The sequence below is a fragment of the Diceros bicornis genome, chromosome 34, assembly GCF_020826845.1.
Source record: "Diceros bicornis minor isolate mBicDic1 chromosome 34, mDicBic1.mat.cur, whole genome shotgun sequence".
Taxonomy (NCBI): domain Eukaryota; kingdom Metazoa; phylum Chordata; class Mammalia; order Perissodactyla; family Rhinocerotidae; genus Diceros; species Diceros bicornis.
The window spans coordinates 20,754,291-20,776,031 of record NC_080773.1 but is presented as its reverse complement, the minus strand read 5'-3'; the positions used below and the strand labels follow the sequence as shown (position 1 = coordinate 20,776,031).

The 21,741-nt window shown below is 48.3% G+C and overlaps 1 protein-coding gene across 2 annotated transcripts in view; it reads right to left on the bottom strand.

Annotated features, from left to right (window-relative positions):
- LOC131397039 (MHC class I-like protein MILL2) overlaps window positions 1-20,214 on the bottom strand; it is a 313,559-nt gene extending 293,345 nt beyond the window's left edge. The window contains exons 1-4 of one of the 2 annotated variants that reach the window (XM_058529661.1): window positions 19,941-20,214; window positions 19,423-19,695; window positions 17,760-18,293; window positions 17,225-17,279 (exon numbers count right to left, since the gene is read on the bottom strand). In XM_058529661.1, coding sequence (XP_058385644.1) covers window positions 17,959-18,293; window positions 19,423-19,695; window positions 19,941-20,052 — 720 coding nt within the window. In that variant the 5' untranslated portion in view covers window positions 20,053-20,214 and the 3' untranslated portion in view covers window positions 17,225-17,279; window positions 17,760-17,958. Of the gene's footprint in view, window positions 1-16,266; window positions 17,280-17,759; window positions 18,294-19,422; window positions 19,696-19,940 lie in introns of those variants that run through there. The other variant, XM_058529660.1, reaches the window with a different exon arrangement.
- Window positions 20,215-21,741: the final 1,527 nt, after the last annotated feature.

Genomic DNA, 21,741 nt, shown 5'->3' with positions numbered 1-21,741 from the left:
CATCACTCTGATACCAAAGCCAGACAAGGACAATACCAAGAAGGAAAACTACAGACAAATATCCCTTATGAACATAGATGCAAAAATCCTCAACAAAATATTGGCAAACCGAATACAGCAATACATTATAAACATCATACACCATGATCAAGTGGGATTTATACAAGTGACACAGGGCTAGTTCAACATCCGCAAATCAATCAATGTGATACACCACATTAACAGGACGAGGAATAAAAACCATATGATCATCTCAATAGATGAAGAGAAGGCTTTTGACAAGATCCAACATCATTTATGATACAAACTCTCAACACAATGTGTATAGAAGCAAAGTACCTTAACACAATAAAGGCCACATATGACAAACCCACAGCCAACATCATAGTCAATGGGGAAAAACAGAAAGTCATCCCTCTGAAAACACGAACAACACAAGGGTGCCCACTCTCACCACTCTTATTCAACACAGGACTGGAGGTTCTGGCCAGAGATGTTAGGCAAGAAAAAGGAATAAAAGGAATCCAAATAGACAACAAACAAGTGAAACCATCACTGTTTGCAGATGACATGATATTATATATAGAAAACCCTAAAGAATCCTTTGGAAAACTATGAGAAATAATCAACAACTAGGGCAAAGTTGCAGGGTACAAAATCAACTTAGAGAAATTAGTTGCATTTCTATATACCAACAATGAAGTAACAGAAAGAGTTCTCAAGAAGACAATCCCGTTTACAATTACAACAAAAAGAATAAAATATCTAGGAATAGTTTAACCAAGGAAGTGAAAGACCTATACAGTGAAAACTATAAGACATTATTCAGTGAAATCCATGATGACATAATGAAATGGAAAAATATTCCATGCACTTGGATTGGAAGAATAAACATAGTTAAAGCGTCCATGCTACCTAAAGCAATCTGCAGATTCAATGAAATCCCAATCAGAATCCCAAGGACATTCTTCATGGAAATAGAACAAAAAATACTAAAATTCATATGGGGCAACAAAAGACCCTGAATAGCTAAAGCAATCCTGAGAAAAAAGAACAAAACTGGAGGCATCACAATCCTTGACTTCAAAACATACAACAAAGTGATAGTAATCAAAACAGCGTGGTACTGGTACAAAAACAGACACACAGATCAATGGAACAGAATTGAAAGCCCAGAAATAAAACCTCACATCTACGGGTAGCTAATATTTGACAAAGGAGCTAAGAACATATGTTGGAGAAAGGAAAGTCTCTTCAATAAACGGTGCTGGGAAAACTGGACAGTCACTTGCAAAAGAATGAAAGTAGACCATCTTCTTTTGCCATACACAAAAATTAACTCAAAATGGATCAAAGACCTGAAGGTGAGACCTGAAACTATAAAACTCCTGGAGGAAAATATAGGTAGTACACTATTTGTCATCAGCCATAAAGGGATCTTTTCGAATTCTATGTCTACTCAGACAAGGGAAACGAAAGAAAAAATGAACAAGTGGGACTTCATCAGATTAAAGAGCTTCTGCAAGGCAAATGAAACCAGGATCAAAATGAACAGGCAACCCACCAGCTGGAAAAAATATTTGCAAACCCTATAACCGATAAGGGGTTAATCTCCATACTATATAAAGAAATCATGCAACTGAACAACAACAAAAAAACCCAAACCCTCATCACTGTCGGGTCAGAGGCTCTCAGTGTCCATGGAGCCCTGGCCTGGCCTTCAATGTCCTCCCACCAGCACAGCCTCCCAGACCCCCTGCCCTGATCTCCCTCCACCTTTCCACCCGGGTCCTGACTCAGCCCCTGGAGAGACCACGCTCCAGGCCCAGAATGGTGGGCTGGGCCCCTCCCTCCTCAGAGACGCCAACCCCAACCCTGCCCCCAGGGGAAATGTGCTTTTCTCTGGAACTGGCTGGTGTCCAGGCCAACTTCATCCTCCTTTTTGCAGGGATGCTGGGCTGGGTGCGGAGCTCACCTTCAGCCTCCTGGAAGCACCTGGGACAGAGGATGTGAGAGCTGAACCCATTTTTTGCAGGACGTGACAGGGCAGCTAAGTCAGCAGCTGTTAGGAGAGGAGAAGGCAAGTCTGTGCCTGGAGCCTTTCCAGTCCCCTGCTTATTAACCGTTTGTATGTGACTTACTAGGAAAAATAGATATGACACCATCATGGGGCTTCCACATGGTTCAAAGGAAAGTTTAATTACCCAGGAATGGTGGAGGGTCTATGCTGTGCACACTGTTCTATTTTCAATCATTTCTATTTGAATTTTAAAGTATCCATTTTAAAAACTCAGGTTTTACAACCTGAAAGAGCACTGATCCAGAGTTTGGAGAACATTCCTATACCCTGCAGCTGAGGAGAGGGGAGGCCTGAGCAGCAGGGGAGGATGGTTCTGGGAGGGAGCGTGCGGCATCCACCCCCTCAGGAGAGAGCAGACAGTCAGGACCCTGGTGATCCCATGATTATTTCTGCATCAGAAGCCTCCTCCCTGGTCTCCTGCCTCCTCTCAGCCCTCCTGTCCACCTCACAGCAGACAGACGCTGGGATCTCCCACAGACTCACATCTCCCCACTTCCATCCCCTGCTTAGGACCCATCCAGGACTCCCAGGGCACTCAGGTAAGTCTAGAATCCTCCCCGAGGCCCCTAGGGTGACTGGCCCTGCCCTGCCCTCTGCCCTTTGCCCTCTGCCCTCCCAGGACTGAGCTCCACTGACACAATCACAGTTCTTGCTCATTCTTAAAATCACAGCTCAGATGTTCCTCCTCCAGGAAGCCATCCCTGACATCCTTGGCCCTCCTTCCCAGCCCTACTCACTCTGAGTCATGACTGTCTGGGGTGGTCTGTGGCCCCAATAATGTGAGAACTAGAAGGACAGGGCTAGGACTTCTGGCCAGCACTGTGTCCCCAGCATCGACTAGCACAGGCCTGGTGACAGAGCAGGTGCTCAGGGAATATTGAATGAGCCAATGAATAAAATAGTCAATGGGTGACTGCATGGGCGGATGAATGAATGACAGCACTGTGTTCAGGGTGTATCTAATCAACATGACTGTCCTGACAGAGTGACTTTCTGAGAATTGGTGCCGGAAGTTCAGACCTCTCCTTCTCTAAGCCGCCCCCCATCCTTCTTATCATGTTGTTGCTCAGCTGGGCCCTGTGGGATTCTGTACCTTGGGGAAGGCCTAAGAACATCCCTCCAGCCACCTCCCCACTGCTCTCCACCCCACACACGTAGGACTCAACCCTGTGTCGGGGGCTGGAAACCAGGCTACAACAGCATCCGGGCCCCGCCAGGAGTGAGCAAGTTGGACCGGGGCTCAGAGCCTACTCTGTTCCTGATTTTACTAATCCCTTGGCTGCCTGTACTGGGAAACATAGATATTACATCATTGTGCACTTACACACAGTCTCTAAAGAAAGTGAAAAGACAAACAGGCCGTAAGTGCACTGTCAGCCTCCCTCAGGGGAGTGGCTCCTTCTCCTTCTGACCCCAAGTGGCTTCTCTCAGAGGAGAAACTGCCCCCTCTCCCTCAGAGCGAGCGTATTCAAGCCCAAGGAGGATTAATTCCTGTGAAGGAGACAAGTGAAACCCTTTCATGGTCCTGTTGTCTTAACTCTGATGGGGTCATGACCCACTTGAGGGTCTGGTGATGGTTCTGGACTTTTTCACCCAGAACGTCAATGAAACAAATAAGTGTGATAATGACGTTGGTCCCATCACTCACCACTAGGTTCATCGATTGTTTACCCAGGGCCTAGCAAAGCTTCTCCCATTCTCTCATTCATAAGCTCCTCTCCTCTCCTCTCTCCTCCCCTTCTCACCTCCCCTCTCATCTCTCCTCTTCCCTGTCCATGAGCCTAATGAAAACTGTGGCTTTTGCGGTGCAGCCTCAGCACTGACTCTCAGAGCCTGCAACATGCCTGGGATGTGCAAGTTGTGTGTCCTTGAGTAAGTGATGACTAAAAAGAAGAAACAGAAACAGACACGTGTCGTTGTGACACTGGAGTTCCTGTTTTGGTTTCGTGAGTGACCCTAGAAACCTGGTGAATTTCCCTTTCAGCAACTTATTCAAATTAGAATTTTCAAATGGGTGGCCGGCCGCATCGCATAGCGGTTAAGTGCGCCCGTGCCGCTTGGGTGGCCCGAGGGTTCGCCGGTTCGGATGCTGGGTGCGCACCAATGCACCGCTTGTCAGGCCATGCTATGGGGGCATCCCATATAAAGTAGAGGAAGATGGGCAGAGATGTTAGCCCAGGGTCAATCTTCCTCAGCAAGAAGAGGAGGATTGGTGCGGATGTTAGCTCAGGGCTGATCTTCCTCACACACACACAAAAAGAATAATTTCCAAAAGCGTAAATAAAAGGTCACTGCCCATCACAGTGGCTTTCACCTGAATAGCATCAGCTGTGGTTAGGTGAGTGGGTACTAGGCTTTGGTCCTTGGGCTGAGAGTGTGAGGTCAGGGTGTTGACAAGCCCCCTCAGGAGGTTTCCAAATGTACAATAGAATCAGCAGAAAGTAGGAGACTTGTAGGGTCACACGGATCAGACATTATTAGCTGTTTCAATTTGGGAGAGTGGGGACGGCTCCAAGGTGTATCCTATGCCTTCCTTTTCACTAAAGTGCCCTTCTTACTGGGGAATGAGAGGGATGCATCTGGAGGAAGGAAGGTGAAGGGGGCATCAGTCCTCTCCTGGCTTTTCAAGGACCTGACACCAGGTTCCCAGGTGACAGATACCCTGTGTGATGCCGGCCAAGGCCCCAGGACCAAGGAATGTCCCTGAGGCCAGGGAAGAGGACTGGAGATCCTCTGACATCCCCGGATCCTCTCTAGAGGTGAAAGGACCTGCCCAATCTGCCGCTTTCCCATCGAGTAAACCAAAGCCAACTCCAGAGACGTGATCCCCGATGTGGCCTCCAGGTAAGGAGAGCAGAACCCCATCTCCAATCACAGCTGCAGCCCCAACCCCAAGCAAACCACAACCTCCATCTGGTCCCTTCCCTCTCCTGCCCACCTGTCCTTCCATAGCAATGTCCCAACCACATCCCAAATCAGTCCTATTTATATTGTTGAGATGATTACTTCCCAAACCAATCTGCAGATTCAATGCAATCCCTAGAAAGACCCCACTGGCCTTTTTCTCTTCTTCTTCTAGAAATGTAAAAGCTCAGTCTCAAGCTCACATGGAATTGCAAGGGACTGTGAATAGCGAAAAGAATCTTGAAAAGGAAGACCAAAGTTGGAAGACTCACTCTTCTTAATTTTAAATTTAATTTTAAATTGACTATAAAGCTACAGTAATCAAAACGGTATGGTACTGGCATAAGGATAGACATATAGATCAATGGGATGGAACTGAGGTTCCAGAAACAAGCCCATAGATTTATGGCTAATTGATATTTTTTATTAGGATGCCAAGAGCATTCAGTGTGGAAAGAAGTTTTCAGCACCTGGCACTGGGTCGAATGGACATCCACAGTCAGAAGAATGGAGCGGGACCTCTACCTCACACCGTATACAAAAACTAACTCAAGTGGATGAAAGGCCTAAATGTAGGAGGTAAAGCTATAAAAGTCTTAGAAGAAAACATAGGAGTAATTCTTCTGGACCTTGGATTTCAAAATGTTTTCTTAGATATGAATGACACCAAAAGCACAGACACAAGAAAAAGAAATGATGAATGAGACTTTATAAAAAATTAAAAGTTTTGTGTAGCAAAGAACACTACCAAGAAAATGAAAATACAACCCACAGAGCAGGAGTAAATATTTGCAAAGCACATATCTAACAATGATCTAGAATATAGTATCCAGAATACATAAAGAACGCTTCCAACTGAATAACAAAGAGATAAACAACACAATTTAAACATCAGCAAAGGAGTTGAATAGATGTTTCTCTAAAGAAGATATGTCCAACAAGCATGTGAAAGGCTGCTAGAAGTCACTTTTTAAGGGAAATTCATATCAAAACTACTAAAAATTAACACTTCACAGCCACTAGAATGGTGATAATTTTTTTAAATGGAAATAAAAATGTGTTAGCAAGGGTGTGGAGAAATTGCCACCCTCACAGTTTGCTAGTAGGAATATAAAATGGTGCAACCACTAGGGAAAACTGTTCATCTGTTCCTCAGTAAGTGAAACATAAAATTACCATGTGATAAAGCAATTCTACTCCCGGGTAGATACCCAAATTAATTCAAACAGTTGTTCGAACCATCACTGCACTCAAAGTTTCATACTAGCATTATTCACAAGAGTCAAAAAGTAGAACCATCAGAAATGTCCATCCATTAATGAAGGGAGAAGTTAAATGTGCTATATCCATATAATGAAATACTATTTCTCATAAGAAATGAAGTACAGATGCATTACAACATGGACGAATCTTGAAAATATCAGGATAAATGAAAGAAGCCAGACACAAAGAACCACATATTGTATCATTCTATTTATATGAAAAATCCAAAATAGGTAAATACATTGAGACAGAAAGCAGATTAGTGGTTTCTAGGGGCTGGGAGGAGGGTGGAATGGGCAGGGATTGCTTAATGAGCATGGGGTTTTCTTTAGGGCTGATGAGAATATTCTGGTGATGGTGACAGCATCTTGAATGTAATAAATGCCACTGAACTGTACAATTTACAATGGTTAAAATGATAAATTTTATGTTACGTGTATTTTACCACACGTAAAAAAGAAGAGTAAAAACATCTGAACGGAGGGGAGGGATGGTGTCCAGAGACAGAAGGAACTGTCCACACCACTGGTGCTGAACCACTCAGTCTGTTTCATCACCTCTGTTGCTGGAATGAGACTTTCCCTGAGCATCTTCACTTTCTAGTGGGATTCTGACTCCCATCTGCTTGTGCAGAGTGGAGGCTGGCCTGGTTCAAGTAAATCTAAAACCTTTGATCAATTCGGTCCCTTCTCCTTGATGATCAAAAACCACACTGGCCCAGCTCTGCCAGCCCCGAGGGGAGTCTGAGAGCACAGCCTGCTGCCCTTCCTGGAGGCGTTGGATCAGGGGGTTTCGGAGGCCCCTGAACTTGGATTCAGGAGTCCTGGGTTCAGTTCCAGCCTGTGTCACTGACTGGCAGTAGAACCTTGGGTCAATGTCTTGCTTGGATCCAGGGAACAGGATGAGAGAATAATACAAATGGCTGTTGGGGATCTTACACTTACTGCCCAGAGAACCAGAACCTTCTTTAGCCATAAGGAGAAGCAGAGTCCCAACACCTAATGATGGCTTCAACCAGAACAGGCCAGGTCCTGCCTCACAGATCCAAGCTCTCACACAGAAGACAGAGCTGTCCCCAGACAGTGAGGTCCCACAGTGTCTCTCAGTGGCTGGACCCTCCACTGGTCAGGACCCAGTGAGTTAGTGGCTCTGTGTCCACGCATCTCAGGAGCAGCCAGTGCCCTCTCATCAGCACAGACCCCCCTTCCCTGTGCTGATCTTCGTCTAGCTTCCTGCCCTTTGCTTACTCAGCTCCCTTGAGAGATGTGGCTGCAACTGTGCCCTGGGGAATGTGCTTTGTCCCTCACCCTAGCTGGTGTCCAGGCATCTATTGCCCCACAGATTTTGGTAGAGGCAACCAGGCCTGTGTCCTGGCCTGCCTGGAGCCATCCCAGAAAATGAACAGAATCAAAGTCGTGAGAGATTAGCCCTGAACTGGAAAACATGATGAGGCAGCTGAGTCTGTAGCAGCCTGCAAAGAGGGGACCAGCCCTTCCCTGGAGCGCCCCCATTCATGAGTTTACTAAGCAATAGATAAGTAGTACATCATTACGTGTCTTCCAACATTCTGGAAGGAAAGTTTCCGTAAGCAACATTTGACAGGATTCTGCACAGCATATACTAATCCCTTTCTTAATCTATATTTTCAATTAAAAAAATAACGTAGTTTACGACCAACTCATTGATTCTATAACCTGCTAAAATGGTGCAATCCACAGTCTGGAAAACACTGCTCTGCTGTGCAGCTGCAAGAGAAGGGAGGCCAGAACACAGGGGAGATGTGGGGCTGGGAGGGGAGCTGCTGTCCCCCTGCCCCATGGGACAAAGGGGACATTTGGGACTCTGGTAATTGCACAAGGATTTCTGCTATGGCAGGATCTTCTCTGGTCTGCTACTCCAGGCTCAACCCTCCTGTCCACCCTCCTCAAAGCTCACAGATGCAGGGATGTTCACAGACACAAATCTGAACACTCCTCCCCTGGTCGGGACCCAGCCATGATGCCCAGTGCACTGCGGATGAAGTCCTGAGTCCTTGCCGAGGCTCACCAGGGACTGATCCTGTCTCCCCCTCCAGCCGCCTCTCTCTGCCCTACCCTCCACCCTCTCTTTGCTCAGCCTTGAAATCTTAGCTCAGACATTCCTTCCTCCAGGAAGCTCTCCCTTAACTCCCAAGACAAGTGATGACCCCTCTCTCAGGCTCCCACAGCTCTTGGGTTTTCTGAACCCAAACCTGACCTCTCTGAGCCTTCATGGTCTGAGGACAGTCTGTGACCCCCAACGATGGGACAGGACCTGCTACTGAGTCATCACTGTGTCCTCAGGGTCATGTAGCAGAGGGCTGGGCACACAGCTCATCCTCAGCTACTATTTATTGACAGGCCCTTCACTGTGTCATCTCTGTTAGACCAAAAGACTGTGGGTCAGCTGGGCCTGGTAGTCTCCATTTTAAAGGGAAGGAAACTGAGGCTCGGAGAGGCAAACTCACTTCCCCAGTTTCACTCTGGGAAGCCCGGCATGCGGGCACCAGCGCCAACCCCGACACAACCCCAGACCTAGGCTGTGATGACACCCCTGTCCCCAACTGGGAGAGACCAGCGCTTGCACCGAGGACACCCCTGACCTGGATGTTTCCCTGAATCCCCCACTTCTGCTGGGTCTGGACACTGATGCGGTTCCCCCCTCACAGTGAAGGACACGCTCCGTTCCCCTTTCACTGGGTCCTCGCCCTGGTTTCTGTCTGGAACGGGTGCATGTCATGGAGGAGCTGAGTCTGGGCCTGGGATCCATGTGGAGGGGAGTCTGGGGAGCCAGTGCCGAGGCTCCCTCAGGGGAGCAGGGACGCAGAAGGCAGGATCTTTCCAAACAGGGAGGGGGTAGAGGGACACAGCTGGTGACATGAGGGAGAGGTCCCCCTTTCCAGGCCCTGGAGAGAAACTTGTCCGTGCTGCGGTGGTCTCTGTGACCTGGAGGGATGGAGTCCTGCAGGAGCTGGGCGAGGGGCCTCCCAGTCCTGACTGCACAGGGTGACCTGGACCCACAAAAGTGACCCCACAGTGTCCCTCAGGGAAGGGGATCCTTCACCTTCTGTTTTCACATCCTGACCCCAAGACGGCTCTTCTCAGGGGAAATTCCATCCATCTCCCTCTGAACACCCACGTTAAGGATAAAGGCTTTGGAACCTACTGATGGTGGTGGAATATCTCCTACAAAACTTCACAGACGAGTAATATTGACATTGACCTTGACCACAACAACCAAACTCAAATGGATTATCTTACCATTCTCTCTCTCTCTCTCATGAACTCAGTGAAAATTGTGACTTCTGAGTTTCCTGCTCCCCACCCCTCCCCCGTGTCTGACACAAAGCCTGGGGCACACGAGGTGGTAAGTGGACAGGTGCTCCTGAGGAAATGATCATTACTGGAGAGACAGAGAAGGAGGTGGGGAGAGGGCCCTGGGGGCTGTGTGTCCCGGGGTTCCTCCAGGGCCTTTTTCCTGTTCATTCAGGACCCACTTCAGCGTCCTTCCCACACATTCCCCTGTTCCCCAATCTTGTTCAACCTGGAATTTTCAAATGTGTAAAAACTAGTCTCTCACCTGAATGCTGTGAGCTGCAATTTAGTGAGCCCTGGGCTGGGGGTGTGAGGTCAGGGAGCTGACAGGCCCCCGGGGAGGATGTGAGGAGTTAGGATTCCAGGAGAGTGGGAATGAGGTCATTGTGCTGGGCATGAGAGGGAGGCATTTGGGGGAGAGGTTGGTGGCAGGGCACGTGCTCCTGCCCCAGGGCCCAGCGTGTCTCTGCAGGCCAGGCTGGAATCTGACGACATCACCAGCTTTTTAGGAGAAATAAAAGCACCTGCTGAGATCCGCTGACCCTCTCTCCACTCCACTGCAGCCGCCCCAGAGCCATGGTTCCCAGATGCTGCATCCTGGGTAAGGAGGACCCATCCCAATTCCCACCAAGCCCATCTCCATTCTCAGCCACCACCCCATCCTTACCTCAGCCTAATCCTTCTCCCTGGCCCCATGCCCTACAAATCACTCCATCAGAGCCATACCCATTCCACATCCCAAGATCAGCCCCATCCACATCCCTGATTCAGTTTCCAAACTCACACCCAATACCATACATGTCCTGGGTTCCCACTCCAAATCTAATCTTCTAAATTACTTTTTAATCTATCTTTTTTTCAATTCTTGCTGGGAAAGGTTCACCATGAGGTAACCTCTGTTGTCAATCTCCCTCTCTCTCATTTTTCTCCTCCCCAAAGCCCCAGTACACAGTTGTATATTCTAGGTGTAAGTCCTTCTAGCTCTTCTATGTGAGCAGCCTCCACAGCATGGCTACTGACAGAGGAGTGGTGTGGTTCTGCGCCCAGGAACTGAACCCAGGCCACCGAAGCAGAGCACGCTGAACTTTAACTGCTAGGCCATCAGGGCTGCCTCGTAATCTTCTACATTTTAGTGTCGGTCAGATATGTAAGACAACACCAGCGTCAGCTCAGCTCCGCTATGGCCTGACTGTATCTGAGCCTCCTGCTCAGAACTCCTCCCACTCAGGAAATATTCACACTTTCCAGAACCCTAAACCATTTCTTCCAAGAGTCCTGTCTGTAGCCCCTCACCTTCCACAGGCCCATAATCCCAAGACACCTGGACACAGGTGACTGGATCCCACCCTGGACTGCTCCTAGCCTTTCCCTGTGCCTCCTACAGGACAGACACCCCCTCAGACCTTCCCCTACGCCAGGCGGGGCTCCCCAAGGTGGACCCCCGGCTGCCCCGGCAGCCCCACCTCATCCCTCTGCTCTCCCAAAGCTGTCTCGGCCGCTCTCTGCATCCTCTGCTCACACGGAGCCCCAGATGAGCCCAGGAGGGACACTCAGGGGTGGGGTGCAGCTCCCAGAGGGCCCTGGCTGGGAGCCCCTGCCCTGCTGCCTGGTCACACCAGCTCCAGCTCTTCCAGTGTCCCCCGTGGGCGCTCACCTGATGCTATCCCAGCCGCATATGACCTGTGGGGACAAGTTCCACGACCCCCTGCAGCACTCTTGCTGTGATGACGCTGTGGTGTCCGTGGGCAGGCCCCGGAAGTGTGGCAACTGCAGCTTCAGGGTCTGCTTCGAGCAGTGCTGGCCCCTGCCACTCAGACCCCAGGCGGCCTTCCTGGTGAAGCTGAAAGGCCAGAGTTGTCCTGGGCCCCATCTCCGGATGACAGGTTTGTCACAGGTGAGGTCCTGTCCCCTCCATGGGATTGGGGGCTGCAGGGGAACGGGAGGGTCTGGATGCCTGTTCGGTTCCTAATGCTGCCCGCTGGCCCTGTCACCTGCTACACTCCATCTACCTCTCCCTTTTCTCTCCTGGTTTCTCTCTCCCTTTGTTTTTATTTCTCTCAGCCTCTTTGCTGCCCTTCTTGTGTCTCTCTTTTCTACTCTCTGCTCATGTTGTGTCTGTCCCTCCATCTCTGTCCACCCCTCTCTCGCTCAGTCTCTCTCCGTCTCTCTCTTCAGTGTCGGCTGACAGAGGACCCGATGACCAGATGACTGCTGGATTCTGCTTCCTGGAGGAGCCTGGGGAGAGGGGCCTGGTGTGGACTTAGATCTGGGATGTGGAGTGGGTATTTGGGGACAGGAGACACTCAGACTCAATCCTCCCTTCTCATTCTTTGTCTTCTTTAACACTCAGCCTGAATCTGTCCTAAGTAGGGTGACTGGTACCCTCTAGGATTTCTGAATAATAAATCTTGTTCCTCAAAGTTCCCTGATGGTGTCGCTGAGGTGCGTCCTGTGATCCTAATAAGAACCACAAGGGTTGGTCCAGCCACAGCATTGGCTCTGGCTGCGGAAATGTCTGTGGGACTCACCACAAGTAATACAGACCCAGGCGAGTGTGTCAGGCACTCCTGCCCTGCAGCATCACTATCAACAGGCTGAGACCCACACAACACCTGTTCACCAGCTGATAGACATTTGGGTTATTTCCCATTTGCGGCTATTATGAATAATTCTGCTGAGTATTCTTGTACAAGAGGTGTCAAGAGGTATTTCATTATAGATTTTATTTGCATTTCCCTAATGACTAAATGTTGATTATCTTGTTATGGGTTTTTGGCTATGTGTACATTACCTTGGAGAAATGTCTTTAAATCCCTTATCCATTTTTTAATTGGTTATTTGGCTTTTTATTGTTGACTGGTAGGAGTTTTTGTGTTGTGTTGTTTTTGATGAGGAAGATTCACCTTGAGCTAACATCTGTGCCAGTCTTCCTCTGTTTTATATGTGGGACGCCACCACAGCTTGGCTGATGAGTGGAGTAGGTCCGTGCCCGGGATCCGAACATGCAAACCTGGGCCACTGAAGCAAAGTGCATGGAACTTTATCCACTTGGCCACGAGGCCAGTCCCAGTAAGAGTTTTTATTATATTCTAGATACAGTTCCCTCATCAGGTATATGGTTTTCAAATATTTTCTTTCACTTTGATAACTTTTCACTCTCTTGATGGTGTTCTTTGAAGTACAAAGTTTTTAATTTTAATGAAGTCCAATTTGTCTATTGCTCTATGGTTTTGGTGTGTTCTAACGAACCATTGCCTATCTCCAGGTCATGAAGATTTAATCCCATGGTTCTTCTATGAGTTTTATAATTTTAGATCTTACATTTATTTCTTTGATCCATTTTGGGTTAATTTTTAACATGATGTGAGGTAAAAGTCCACCTCGTTGTTTTGCATGTGGATATCCAGTTGTAGAAAACACTATTCTTTCCTCTATTGAATTGTCATGGCTCCCTGGAATCAATTAACCATAAAAGTAAGAGTTTATTCTTGGAGTCTCAATTATATTCCATGGAAATGTATGTCTACCCTTATGCCAGTGCCACACTGTCCTGATTATTGTAGTGTTGGAGAAGAGGGAGAATCCCCCTCCGCCCTTTCTTTTCAGGTTCTTAAGGCTGACCAAATAATTAAAAGACAGGTTATCAGGAGAAAATAATACCAAGTTTAATAACATGTATACATAGGAGAAACCAGGCAAACTGAGTTTCTCAATAAATGGCAGAGATTCTCTTCTTAAATCCTGTCTTCAGCTAAGGACGATGGAGGATGTTGGGGGTGGGGAGGGAGGCAGCTATGGAGGATTACTGGAAAGCACAGTAATCAAGGGTGTGCAGATTTAAGTCCTCTCCTTCCGTACTGATAAGAGTGTCCAGAGATAAGGTCATCTCCGCTCTTCCCAGTACAGAGTGGGAGATATTTTTACAAATGGAAATGTTTGGTAAACAGAACTTTGACAATAATGGGCTTAGTGAGGACCCTGTCCATACCCAGAGTTAAATTCCTTTAGGCAGTTAGTGGGGGAGGTCAAATATCCATCAGAGAAAATAATGAAGATAAAGAGATATATTTCAGGGTAGCCAAATTTGATCTCCCACAGTAGTTTAGTCATGAATTTGGAAACCAGGAGGTGCGAGTCCTCCGAGTATTTCCTTCTTTGTCAAGATTGTGTTGGCTATTCTGGGACCCTAGCTTATCATGAATTTTATGTTCTGGTTGTCAATTTCTGCAAGAAGAGGGGTTGGGTTTTTGTAAGGATAATGTTGAATCTTTAGATCCATTTGGGAGAGCATTGCCATCTAAACAAGAACAAATTTTCTAAGGGAGGGAGCATGTAGGCTCTCTTACAGGTCTGCCCATGTGGAGTAGAAATGGGATGTGAGGGACTGAAGCTGTCAGTGTCTAGCTTCAAAAATGGAGTCTTCCTCTTTATTACACGGAGATGGAAGTTAGTACTTGCAAATGGCTTCTTGGAGCCTCGAGGAAGCTGCAGGGACAGGATTTGAACTCAGGACTGTTGACTCTAAAGCTTCATTGCTATCATATTAGTGGCTCTCAGAGCCTGGCCTGGCCCCCGCTGCTCTCCCACCAGCACAGCCTCCTAGACGCCCATCCTGTCCTAATCTCCCTCCTCTTTCCTGCCCCAGGGCCTGATTTAGGTGCCCTGAGAGACCAGGATCCTCCCAGCTCAGAGCTGCCAACCCCAACCCTGCCCAGGGGAACATGCTTACCTCTTGCACCCTGACCTCACACCGCTTTTTGGCAGAGACAATCACCCCTGGGGCCCAGCCCACCTGCAGCCTCTCCAGGAAATGCCTGGGATGGAGGTTGTAAGAGCTGAACTATTTTCTTGGGAAGACTTGACTGTAAGTCAGTGGCTCTTAGCTAAAGAGCCCATGAGCCCTGGCCCAAAGCCTTCTCCATTCCCGAGTTCACTAACCATTTGTCTGTGACTCACTGGGAAACAACAAAGTGGTTGTTTGTTAGCACTAAGTATGGGGTGGTTTGTTACACAGCAGGAGGTAACTGAGACACCTTCCAGGTGTTATTATCAACGTCTCTTCAGTCCACTGCTCCTTCCCCAGGCTGGCGTCAAGGCCTGGCATACACCAGGGGCTCCATTGTGGTCTGTGTCAATGTGGCTTCCAACCGTGACAATGCCCTTGCACCTGACGATTGTGGGAGGGTCTCGTCTCTGGTCAGTTTTCAGGTGGAGGTCTTCCTAAATTCTGAGCTGCCTGTCATCCTCCACCCTCTCAAGGGAATGGAGACGTATCACACACATTAGGGAGCAATTATGTACTAAGTGCTGTTCAAAGCCCATTCACCTTGAATCCTTTAATTCTCACATCAGCCCTGTGAGGTAGGTACTACATGATCTGGTTTTTTTTTTAAGGAAGATTGGCCCTGAGTTAACATCTGTGCCAATCTTCCTCTGTTTTGTATGTGGGACACTGCCATAGCATGGCTTGACGAGTGGGGTGTAGGTCTGCACTGGGGAATCCAAATCCATGAACCCCAGGCTGCCAAAGCAGAGCATGTGAACTCAACCACAATGCCACTGGGCTGGCGCCATGATCCCTGTTTTATAGAGGTGGAAACAGAGGCATGAGGAGGTCACTCACTCCTCTGGGATCCAGACAAGAGGCCTCTCTGCAAAGCCTGCTCTTCCCCAGGACCCTGCCCTCCGAGGGGTCCCACAGGTCTCCTGGGGGCTGAGGGACTCCGTGTCCTGTGGTATTTTGCCGAGTCTCAAGCCAGCGCCATTCCACATGAGACAGTGTCGTCTCCCTCAGTCTGCACTGCTGGGCCCAGCCTCCTGTCCCCAGCCCTGTTCGTGGTTCCCCTTTCTCTTTTCCATTTTCCCATTTGTATTAGGTTGCTAGTGAAGCCATAACACAATACCACAGGCTGGGTGACTTAAACAACAGAAATTTATTTCCCTACAGTTCTGGAGGCTGCAAGTCCAAATTGAGTAGCAACAGGGCTGGTTTAACCTAAAACCTCTCTCCTTGGCACTGTATTCTTTGGAATCAATATCCACATTAGGTCCAGACAGGCACGTGTGGGAATTGGATGGAGGTGGTTAATTCCAGTTATAAGATAGATAAGTCCTGGGGGTGTAACGTACAACAGGATGACTACAGTGAACATGCTGGATGGGGTATTTGTTTTTTGTTTATTTATTTATTTATTTATTTTTTCCCCCACAGCCCCAGTAGATATATGTATGTCATAGCTGCACATCCTTCTAGTTGCTGTATGTGGGACATGGCCTCGGCACGGCCGGAGAAGCGGTGCGTCGGTGGGCTCCCGGGATCCGAATCCGGGACGCCAGCAGCGGAGCGTACGCACTTGACTGCTAAGCCACGGGGCCGGCCCTGGATGGGGTATTTGAAGGTTGTTAAGAGAGTAAGTAGATCCAAAGAGTTCTCATCATTAGGAAAAAAATGTTTTTCTTTTTTTGGTATATATGTGAGATGATGGATGTTAACCAAGCTTATTGTGGTAATCATTTCATGATATATCTAAGTAGAATCATTATGCTGTACACCTTAAACTTATACAACACTCTGGGTCGATTATATCTCAATAAAAGCAAAAAAATAAAAAGAAAAAAAACAAAAAAAAAACAAATTAAATCCAGACATTCAATCAGTTGACATGTCTATTAAACACCTCTTAGTCTGTATGATACCAAACTTCTTAATCTCACATTCGTGTGCCCGATGTTCAGTAAGCCAATCACTGAGACACTGGTGCTTAGAGATGGAGAAAGGTTTACTTGAATTGGCCAAAACAAGAAGGCGGGGAGGATAGGTTCCCTCAAATTCATCTGAACAAGAGAAGAAAGCAGGGGCTTTTGTAGAGCTAAGGGGCTTGGCAGGAGGAGTTTCAGAGAAACAAAGGGGAATCCATGTTTCACTCCCAATAAACCCTTGGACAATCTGACTTCTGGGCATCTGGGGGCTGGTTATCCGGTGAGCATAACTTCCTTGAAGGCATTCTCCTTCTTCTGTAAAACAAGCTCATCAATCCTTGTGACCCTTGAGTCACCCCTCAGGTTAAACAAGAAAACAGCAAATAGACAAGATTAACTTCTTCTCATAACAAGGTGGAAAGGTAATCATATTAAATACATACAGTAACCCTCAGGTACCCTCTCCATCTTTTATTGTTTGTTTGTTTCCTGACAGTTTATTTGGTGAAGGAATAAGGTAGTTTGTCCTATAATTTTCCACAAAGACTGTGCCTTCACCAAGGACCTGTCCACCATGTGGTTGAACTTGATTCTCTGTTTCCAGTCAATTGCCTCCTGTTTCCAGTAAATCGATGATGGAGTGACATCAAGGGTCTTTCCACCAGGAAGTGCACAACATCAAGCTGTCTCTCCAGTGGCCAGGCTGGCAGCCATGGATGGTTACGGCTGAGATCCATTCATTCATTAGGCTCACAAAGTGGTAATAATGTCACTCTGCCTTTGCTTTTCTATCTTTATTATTTGAACTACTTCTATACAAAAAAAACCCTCTCTTTCTCAACTAAGTGAATGTCTTCAGGTCCAGTTCTTATGTGAATTGGAAAGGCAGGATAAATGGTTGGGTCTTTATCTTTATTGCTTTTTAGCCAGTTTTCGTAATACACACCTCGTCTCCCACATCCTGTAAACAGGAAGATGGCTTGTCTATTCTTTTCCTGTTCCTGGGTAAGAAATGTTAAAAAACAAAATCCAGCTGAGTAAATTTTAAAGATCTTACTGGCTTCATCCAAAGATTCAGGAACCGGGCAGCATCCAGTCTAGCATATAGAAAGGATCTCTGAAGAGCTGTCCAAGGCAAGAGATTTTTAGGCATAAGGGAGCAGGAACGGGGAAGTTATGTTAGGCAAAAAGGCAGCTTGGTTATTGCAAAGTCACCTTCCTTTAGGTGATGGCAGGGGTCTATCAGGCAGATGACCTGACAGGTGATGAGAGGATTCCTGGTTGAGGGGTTTAAGATTCCATGTCTGGGAGAGCTGAAACTGTCACTGAGTGAAATCTTGCTTTGGTGATGACGTGGGACTTAGCATAAGTGACTCCGTTTAGGGCCTGTTGCCTTGTTTTTAGCAGGAAGAGAGCTGTCTCCACTCACCACCCAGAAAAGAATCAGATCCGTCCCCCTCACTGTCCCATGTGCTTCTCACCTGGGCTCTCGCATCCTCTGTGTGCTTCCTCGTCTAGGCTTCGACCACCACCAAATACAGCACAGCAGCGACAGTGGACACAGCGAGAGGAGCCGCAGCAGGAGCAGCAGCACAGGAAGCCCTCTGACCTTGAGGCCCGGGAGGTCACCATGAAATGGGCTTCAATTATACCCAGTGGGCCCTTCTTCACACGAGGATCCTATACCAACTCTGCCTCCAGCTCCCTGGACCCCGAGGGCTCCGCCAGCTCCTCACCAGAGACTGCAGGGACCGTGGTGTTCAGCCCGCAGTGTCCCACGTGGCAGGCGAACATCTGCTCCTCTCCACGGAGGACCCGAGTATCCACCCAGGTCTGGTAGGTCCCGTCCCCACTGGGCAGGCTGACCCCAGGCCCAAAGGTGCCTTGGTGCATGGGTTCCCCATCCCGAAGCCAGGTCAGGGTGGCACCCCGAGGATAGAAGCTAAAAGCCCAGCACCTCAGGATGACCTTGCCCAGCAGGTTCTTACTGCGGGTCACAGTCACTGACGGGGGATCTGGGGGGGAGACAAAGCAGAGTTCAGCGACGCCAAGGAGGCTCCCTCCTTCCACTGCAGGGAACCAAGAGCAAGAACCAGCCAGCCCTTAGAAATGACCCGTGCACATTCACCCCCAGCCACCACTCCAGGGGGGCTACGTCCCCAGTGGAGAGAGGACTGTGGGAGGCCCCCACGCTGCTCCAACAGCCCCAGGACCCTCCGAGGGGGTCCGACCCTCGCCCACCTGGAGAGCCTGAGACAAGAGGAACTCCCTGCTCTCAGGGGCCAGTGGATCCACCTGAAGATGCTTAGCACACGGTTTTGAAGAATTTGTAGGCACGGATGGGGCAGAGGCGCTGCTCTGTACTACAGGCAGTGAGAATCTGGCCTCGGAGATGTACCTCCTTCCTCCCCAACAGAATCAGCTCCACATGCACCAGGGGGCGATGGAGGGAGTGTCCACAAGGATGGCCAGCTGGCCCTGCAGCCCTATTCTTTCGTCCATGACTTTACATTCCTCTGGGGACCTCTGGCTGATTATAGGTATTTTCATCCGCACCTCTGCCCCCCCCACACACAACAGTATCTACTCTTTCATTTTATTTTCTGTCACAAGACTTAGACGAGGAGGAAACTTTAAGGTGGACTTTTCTAAAAGTGAAAGCAGAACAAAAGTGGAATGACCCTGGTAATAGGATTCTGGGTGGTTTGCCTTTGAACATGTGACCCTTGCTCCAGAGCTAGAATATTCAGTTCTATCATGGCTTCCAGCCAGGTTGGCCCCATCCTAGGGCCTCCACCAAGGAGGTCAAACCTAGATGTCTCCCGCCCACAATGTCAACATCCCAGAGAATGAGAGTCTTGGACAGAAAATTTTTCCCTCTCCTGCCTGCCTGGGGCTTGAGGTCTGATATCCGGGCCCACATCTGGAGGACTCTACACTTCTCCAGTTGACGGACCAGCAATGGGTCCACGGGAGACCCCTCACCGACCCACATGGGTGTGCCTCTCCGACAATTCAGTCACAACTCAGCACCTAACCTAAGGCCAGGGCAGGAAAGCCACTTAGAGAACAAGAGGAAAGTTCTCTTTCTTGTAGGAACCAGGGGCAGACTCAGTGGGTGGACCCTCCCACCCAGGTCAGTACCTGTATTGTCCAGGAGGCCACTCCAAGAGGCCAGGTATCTCCAGAGTTGGTCAGGACAAGTTACACGCAAGAAAATCTTAACCAGATCAGCCCTGGGGCCTTGGGTCTCCCAGAGCTTCTTGATGTGCTGGGCTGAGGGTGTGGCCACCGTCCAAGTGAGGGTCTGTGAGTCGAAGGTGAGGGAGTCCTGCCCTTTGTAGCCCAAGTGCCAGAAGCCTCTGGTGCTGTCTCCCTGGAGCTCACAGCCCAGTGTGGCCTGGAGGGAGTGAAGGCCTGGCCCACCCCAGGCAGTGACCTGTCACCTCACTGTCCCAGAACCTCTCCACCCAACAGGACTCCCGCCCAGAGGGGTATGTCGTCTCCTCCACCCAAATGTGAGGAACCTTGTGCAGTCTCAGGGGGTCCTCACCTCTCTGTGCAATTCCAGCCTTGCTGTGCCCTCCCCTCCCCCAGCTGCAGGATAATCAGGGCAGGGACCACACTCAGACCCACGTACCCCTGGCTCTGCCCCCACTCACCCCAGCCCTGGCCCTGCTGGCCCATCATCTCGGTCAGCAACTGTCTGAGCTGCCACTCCTTCTCCTTCAGGTCCTTGGTCTCTCTCTCCCAGGTCTCAGCTCCCAGGTCCATCTTGATCCCTAGACCCCGAGGCTCTGCCCTCTGGCTCTCGCCATCATAGCGCAGGAAGAGCTCATAATCAAATTACCCCAGGGCCAGGAACTGGGGCTTCCCAGGCCTGTCCAGGGACAGGGCCATGAGGTCATAGCGGAGAGTGTGGGTTCCTGAGGGAGGAGGACATGTGGGTGATTCGCCAGCCAATTCAAGGTTTCTAACAGCTGCCTCTGTCTTGAGCCATTTAAATCCCCATCCCAGAGGGGAGTGCAAGGAACCAAGCAGAGTGTTTTGTGATGGACAGGATGAGAGGAAGAGAGGGTCAGGCAAAAAGATTAGGGTGGAAAGAGATTAGAGAGGCGTTGAGAGGTAGAAGAGAAAGTAGGAGTATATTTGTCAGAGAGACAGAAGAAGACACGACTGAGCGATCATAGCTGCCCAAGGCAGAAAACCGGGAAACTCCAAAACGCAGAACAGAAATCTCCCACAGTCTTTCAAGGACCAAGAACACAACTGCCAGGCTCTCAGCTGAAACCTCTGAAGGTCACATGCCGATTACAGAATCCTACTAGAACTGTGACCTTGCGCTGGCCCAGGTCGATCCTGACTGAATTGAGGCGATAAGGCCCTGGTATCGTCTGTTGCCCGAGGAAAAGACTAAACCTTTCTGGGTGGAAAATAACATCAACTGAAGCCAAACTGGTGTATAGTAGGTAACGTGCAAGATTCAACGTGAATTTGTCGACACCAAAGGGGCAGGAAGGCAAGACTGGTAATCAAGAAATATAGAAGATCCCAGAGAATTGGAGCCAACCTGCAAATGATCCCCATGTTGGAATTAGCAGAAAAAATTTTAATATTAATATGTTTAAGAAAATGGGAAACATATTTGAAAGGAACGAGGATTTCACCAGAGAACTGCAATATATAAAGATAAAATGGGAATTCTAGAAATGAAATACATAATATCTGAAGTTTTGAACTCACTGGATGGGATCTGCAGCAGATTAGACAGAGAAAAACAGGATTAGTGAGCTGGAGGACAGGAAAATGGAATATACATAAAGAGAAGCTTAGAGAAATATGAAAGGAGAAAAAGGGAAATCTAAGCATAAGTGACATGTGCGACCCTCTCATCTGTATCACTGGAGTTTCAGGAGAGAAGAGAGAAAATGCAACAGTGGCATTATTCAAAGAGATAATAGCCAAGAATTGTCCAGAACATGCAAAACATCAATACCACGTTCAGGAGGCTCTAAGCGTTAGGCAGGATAAACAGAAACAAAGCCCCCTGAGAACATCATGGCCAAAATACTGAACAGCTGAGACAGAGAGAAACATTGGAAATAAAAACACCCAATGAAAATAAGACATTAATTTTAGGGAGCGTTTTATAAGAATGTGAGAGCTGACTTCTCAACAGAAATGATGGAAAGCAGAACACATTGAAATGACATCTTCCAAGTGCTGAAATAAAATCATCACTACCTTACAAATCTATAGCCAGGAAAAATATTATACTGGAAGGAAGTCAAAATAAAGATGGTTTAAGAAAAAAAAATGTGCATAGTCGCTGCTATCAAGTCTGCACTAAAGGAAAAGCCAATGGGAGCTCTTCAGGCAGAGAAGATGTTATCCCAGAATGAAAGAAGCAAACGCAGGCAGAAACCCCAAAGAACAACTGTGTGAGTATTTCCAATGAATATT